The sequence below is a fragment of the Pteropus alecto genome, unplaced genomic scaffold (genome assembly GCF_000325575.1).
Source record: "Pteropus alecto unplaced genomic scaffold, ASM32557v1 scaffold214, whole genome shotgun sequence".
Taxonomy (NCBI): domain Eukaryota; kingdom Metazoa; phylum Chordata; class Mammalia; order Chiroptera; family Pteropodidae; genus Pteropus; species Pteropus alecto.
Genome location: NW_006435787.1, coordinates 354832 through 360742, shown reverse-complemented (window position 1 = coordinate 360742; position 5911 = coordinate 354832). Strand labels below are relative to the sequence as shown.

The 5911-nt window shown below is 61.2% G+C and overlaps 1 protein-coding gene across 1 annotated transcript in view; it reads right to left on the bottom strand.

The window, feature by feature from the left end:
* The window catches only part of OGDH (oxoglutarate dehydrogenase), a 47917-nt gene that overhangs the window by 10076 nt on the left and 31930 nt on the right, over nucleotides 1-5911 (bottom strand). Inside the window, exons 5-10 of the mRNA XM_006911478.3 lie at nucleotides 4405-4520; nucleotides 3824-3978; nucleotides 3576-3722; nucleotides 3098-3188; nucleotides 2799-2978; nucleotides 6-88 (exon numbers count right to left, since the gene is read on the bottom strand). Of these exons, the coding sequence (XP_006911540.1) occupies nucleotides 6-88; nucleotides 2799-2978; nucleotides 3098-3188; nucleotides 3576-3722; nucleotides 3824-3978; nucleotides 4405-4520 (772 nt within the window). The remainder of the gene's footprint in view (nucleotides 1-5; nucleotides 89-2798; nucleotides 2979-3097; nucleotides 3189-3575; nucleotides 3723-3823; nucleotides 3979-4404; nucleotides 4521-5911) is intronic.

The window sequence follows — 5911 nt, the reverse complement described above, 5'->3', positions numbered from 1 at the left end:
AGGATGGCAGGTCGCTCAGGTGGAAGGTCTCGTACACGATGCCCTGGCCGGCAAATGCAGCGTCCCCGTGCAAAAGGATGGACATGACCTGTAGACACGCAAGGAAGACCCCAAGTCCAGCATGGTCCTGACAACCACCTCCACAAGGGCCACTGGACAACGAGTTGCAGTCCGCTTTTCACGTAATGTTTTTTTGAAGTAATTTCCGACTTAGAAAGAACATGGCAGGAGACCACCAGCCCAGGACCCCTCCAGCCTCGGGCCTGCGGCCGCACAGCACACCCAGCCCCGAACGTGCCATGCGGGACCCACCTGAAGGCAGCACTGGCCCAGACCCTGGGTGCATGGGGAGCTGCGTTAGGGCCACCCCCTTCATTCCCTCTGACATCTCGTCCTTCTCCACACCCTGGAAGGGTCCTGGGTCCTGGGGGTCCTTTGTGGCCCGACGCAGGGATGGGGAGCTGCTCGCCGGGAGATGCCCGTGTGGGCCTGCTCCCAGCCAGCGATGTTCGCTTCCCTCACCTGACAGGCAGCCGCCTGCCTCTCCCTTAAAGTCGCTGTTTGTCCTGGGTAGCAAGGCTGTGGCCGTGCTGTGAGGACCCCCATCTCCTGCCCCCCCCGTGGTGCCAGTGCCACCCCACGTCTGCATGGCGGCATCTGAGCACCCCTCATCTTCTGCTCCCTGCACTAGCCTGTGCTCACAGACCCCGACGTGTGGTTGTCACTGTGCCCCCTGCACTGTCCCGGGTGTGGCACGGATTCTGGGGCTCACCAGGTGCCGTTCCTGCCTAGCCCCCTGATCACATGTCTCCCTGGGGAGCCCATGGGCTGCAGCAGAGGAGGCACTGAGAGCAGGGTGCATGTGCTCACTGCTCACTGGGGCATGGTCGCTTCCAGATGCTTCTGGCAGAGCCACAAAACGGACGTGGAGGGTTGTGCTCACGTGGGGATGTCCGAATCTGCACAGGATTGCTGTGCTGCCTCGACCACAGTCCAGCCTTCCTGTGCCTACCTGCTCACAGGTTTACAGACCCCCCCACATGGTGCGACACCTCGCCGCCCTCCACACAGCGCCCACTGGCTCAGTGTCCCACATCCCTGTCACACCCCCTCCTGGATGCTCACTAGCTCCTGTCACCACCATGGTCCCCAGTGCCAGGAAGAGAAGGTCCACGAGTACTTTTCAGGAACAAAATCTAAGTCTTTTAGCAGAACCCCATATGCCCTGCCTTTGGGGACAGCGGACAGAGTCGAATCTGTGCGGGGACCTCCCTAGCAGGGTGCAGCTTTGCAGGCCCCAGATGGATGCTGCTGGGTGGAAGGTCACTGGCGGCCACATTCTTTCTTCTTGATCACATGCCTTCGCTGTCCTGTCAGCACCTCAGGGCCTGTCTCCGCTGTTATTACACTGTCCCCCCTGATCTGGGAGGCCGCGCCCTAGCCCAGCTGCCTCAGGTCCCCTCTCCCGGTGTGCTGACAGTGCCCCGTGGCCCCTCTGGACCCTGGAAGGAGTAAGTCTCTGCTGCGAGCCCACAGCAGCCCAAGGACCATGCGGCCCTGAGCCTGATGGGCTGGCTCAGCCCTGCAGGCTGGGGACACGCCCAGCCTCGGCTGCGGAGCTGCTCAGGGCCCCGCGGCGCCCTCTAGCTCTGAGTCGTGGGTCTAACGGAGGCCAGGTCATGCCTGGGGTTTGGGACAGGAGTGAGGAGAGCCGCTGTGATGGTCTGGGGGGGCTCTCAGGGATGGGCTGTCTGCATGGGTATGTGGGGGACAGGGCCGCTCCCTGAAGCAGATGTCTGGACCACCCAGGGAGAAGTAGCACCCTTGGCCCGCACCCCCAACAGGACAACAGCTGCCATCACTGAAGATGCACTCCATTCCTTTTCGGGATGTCCTCAGCATTCCCGGTGTCACTGCTCAAATGGCTTTTGTCTGTAATTTATGTCAAGATGTCACACAGAGCTTTCTGAAATCTCAGCCCCCTCCCTGGCTCCCGATGTCCCACCAAGGACAGTGGAAATGCCAGACACTTTCTCTGTGGCGCAGGAAGGCGCGTCTCCGAGGCCGCCCCGGCCTCGTCCCGTCTGACAGCACTTCCTCTTCTTCGAGCCCTTCGAGCACAGGCGCGCGGACTTTCCGTGCCTCAAACTGAACCCCGTGGATGGATCCCCGATCCCGCTTCTGAAACATCTGACCCCCCAGAGCATCTGTGGGCAGTACCCCACTTTGCCTCCATCTCTGCCACCTGCCACCTCCAGAGAACGTCCCCAGACCCCGCTGCCGTCTCGGTGAGGTATGACGGCGCCCACTCCGACTGCCTTGATTCTGCTGCCCCCGAAGATCACCGCCAGCTCGCCCCGCGGGACGCTCACGCACGTGCCATTTTCCACCCTGAGCAGTTCTGGGGCTGGGAAGAAGAACCACGCGGCCACCAGACACACCTCTACCATGACAGCCAATTGGGCAAGTTGCAAATATCAAGATTTCTGTGCAGAGCAGGCCGGCCAGCGCTCAGCACCCACGTCCCGCACCTGGAGACCTGTCGCCCATGGGGCCATGCGGACGCCTGCGCCACTGCCACACACACCAGTCTGTGAGCCTAGGCGCCTGCCCGGGCCCTGCCTCCCACTCAGCGAAAACGCCTCTGTCCAACGCGACACTGCAGAGCGGGCTGCTCCACAGACGCAGAGCGGAGGGACCGCCCCTGCCAGTGGGACGCGGCCCCTGCTCCTGGCAGGGCCCGTCCACGACACCGCTACAGCCCGCCGACGCAAGGCCGCCCGGACCTGTGACCTCACCTTCTTCCCCTCGGTGTCCCCGCAGTAGAACTGCTCAGCCTTGGTCTTGCCCATCACCACGGGGTCGGCAGCCTCGAGATGGGAAGGGTTCGCCACCAGCGACAGGGTGATGTTCCTGTCCGTCACGCGGTTGATCCGCCGGTGGTACATGCCCAGGTGGTACTTCACGTCCCCGGAGCCCTGACAGGCGACCAGTGAGGCCCAGTCCGAGGCAGCAGCCGACTGCCCTGCACCCACCACGGGGAGGATGGGGGCTTGCCCAGGACACGCGGAGGGTTGTGGGCTGCCAGGCACCTCACCTCGTCAGCTGCCTCTAGCTTCGAATCAAACTGACAGAAAATCTGCTCCAGCTCCTTCCGGATGACGTTCGCAAGCACGTTCAGCCGCCCCCTGGGACACACGGGGTGAGCAGGGCCACAGCGTGCCCCGGGCACACCCTCCGCCCCCGGGGCCAGGCAGCGCCTGCCTGGCTGTCCGGGAGGAGCTGGGAGCACGGCCGACATGGGACACGCGGGCTCTGCTCGCCCGGCACCCACGGCCCCGGCGGGCAGGAGGGCAGCAGAACCGCCTTGCTCGTGGCATTGAGTGCCCTTCCCTCTCAGTCAGCCTCTCTCTGCTGTGACCCTGACAAGGGCATCTGTGCTTCATTTTTATAAGACACAGCGCCAGGCCCAGGTGCTGTCTGAAACCACCGTGCCTTGGGTGTGACAGTGAGTGCAGAGGTAGGGGACACTCTGGAGCTGGGGGGCGAGTGTGGGAGGGCGAGCAGGCAGGTACCTGTGTGGCATCCCCATGATGACGTAGTCCACGCCATTCTCGCTGGACTTGTCGATGATGGTCTTGAGGGCCGGGATCAGAACCTCGCAGCCTTCCAGGCCAAAGCGCTTCTCGGATGACCACTTCCGCTGCAGGAACTCCTCGAACCTGCGCGGGACCCGGCCGCCACAAGGAGCAAGTCACAGGCCTGATGCCATGCCCCAAAGCCACCCAACCCGGTCACCAGGCCCACCCCACAAGGCTTGCACCTGGTGGACCGCACGAGCCGGGCGAGCAGCGTCCGCTTCTCTTCATTGGTGAACTGCATGACCCCGGGTGTCTCGAACTTCTGCCGGATCCACTGGCACTGCTCCAGGTCATTGATGAACATGAACTCGACCCCGATGTGCTGACAGTAGGCCATCTGTGCACACAGATGGGACGCACCAGCTGCGTCAGCTGCCAGCTCAACCACAGGCCTGGAGGACAGGGCCTCCCTTCCACACACCCCAGAGGCCACTGTGACGGGCAGAGGCCAGCTCCGTGTGTGTGTGTGCAAGGTGCCCCGCGGGCTTAGTGCCCGAGTCCCAAAAGGAGTGGGGAAAGAATAGGGAACAGGGGCGGGCAGGAGGGGCGAGCAGCCCGGGCTCATGCTACGCGTTGGAGACCTCCCAATCTGAAGTCAGGTCCCAGGAGGATCGAACGACAGACATGTTTTCCCCTTTCTATGCCCGATTGCAAAAAGAAAAACCACGAATAGGAAAAAGTTCCATTTCCCTTACATTTTAAAAAGTATGAGACTGAGAAAGTCCCAGCCCGGCCGGGAGGCCCCTGCCCACGCGGGACTCACCTCCAGCCGCCGGATGATCTCGCGCAGCGGAAGCGCCGGCTCCTGGCCCCCGATGAACGTGGTGGTCGGCAGGTGGAAGACCTTGTCCAGGTCAGACTCGTCCAGGCCGTAGAACCCTGCGGGGCGAGGAGAGACGGGCACAGCCGCACGGGGGCCACAGTTTATGGAAAGGGGAAGGGACTCCCCAGAGGAGAGAAGAGAGAAGAGAAAAATCATAAAAACTTCTGCTATGTGGGAAAATAACATTTTACGGCTAAAAACACAAAATTTAGCAACAAACAGAAGCTGAGAATATTACTGGGTGTCATAGGCAAGTGAGAATAAGATTCATATGCATGTGTATGCCAGTCCAGTGCGCCAATTAGTCATAATTCAGAGAAAAAAGTATTACAAGGTCCCAAAGACACCAACCAATTTTGGCTTGAAAAGACACTGGGTAGGTCGATCAGAAAGCCAGTGACAGAGAGTTAAGGAGGTAGAAGATGAGGAACTAGTATAGAACAGGTCACGTGTGTCTTATACTGAGATAATGTTTGTGTGCGGTGAGTGAGAGGAAGCAGAAAGGCCGAGAAGCGAGGGACGATCACCAAGAAGCGGCTGGTCTGTGGGAGAGCTGGGAGCCGCAGAGCGAGGGGCACGCGGTGTCCTCCTGGGGACACAGGCCAGACCGCGGTGCACAGTCCTCGCAGACACAGGCCCAATTCTTGCTCCCCCGATCCAGGGCTGACACGGATCTACCGCTTCACTACACACTCGCCGACCTGCCGCTGACCGACGCTCAGCCTGGCTGACAGTCACCGCCACTTCCAGGCGCCGGCTCCCCAGGCCGCCTCATCTGAGACCGTCTTTCGACCTGACAGGAATGTGATGGAAGGGCTTTCTCGGGCATCATGTGCTGGATTCTTATTGTGATAATTCTCAAAGGGGGAGGGACCTGAAGGGACCTGTCAGGTGACACTTAGGGTCGGCCCCCACCCAGCCTGGATGGATGCCTGCCCCTGGCTTGGGCGCCAGCAGCCACCTACAAACACGGCTGTGTGTCTGGTCTCGGAGGCTGAGACATGCACAGTCCCAGGCTCCAGGCCCAGAGCTCACCACGGTGGCCGGGAGTCTACCCTGCAGGCAGCTCGGTGACAACTGCAGCCATAACGTGTCTGTCCTGACTACACGCAGTTTGAGCCTTACAAGCAAAGCCTACATTTCAAATACTTTGTTTCGGTAAAACAGCAGCAGCCTGGCTCTCCTCCTGGGTCGGGGCATGGGATGCTGGCTGCGTGCAGCTCGGCGACGAGTCCAGCTGCTATCCTACCGAGAACGAGCACAGCCCGTCACGAGCGCCTGGTGCTGCTCCCGCCTCTGGCCATCCACAGCCCGGCTCCGGTGTTTACGGGAAAACCGAAACCACGCGGGGGCATTTTCTGAGCCGAGTGTCTCCCTAGAACGCTTATCAGGGCCTCAGGAGAGCCCAGCATGCACACACTGTGGTGACACCTGGATTGTGGACGTG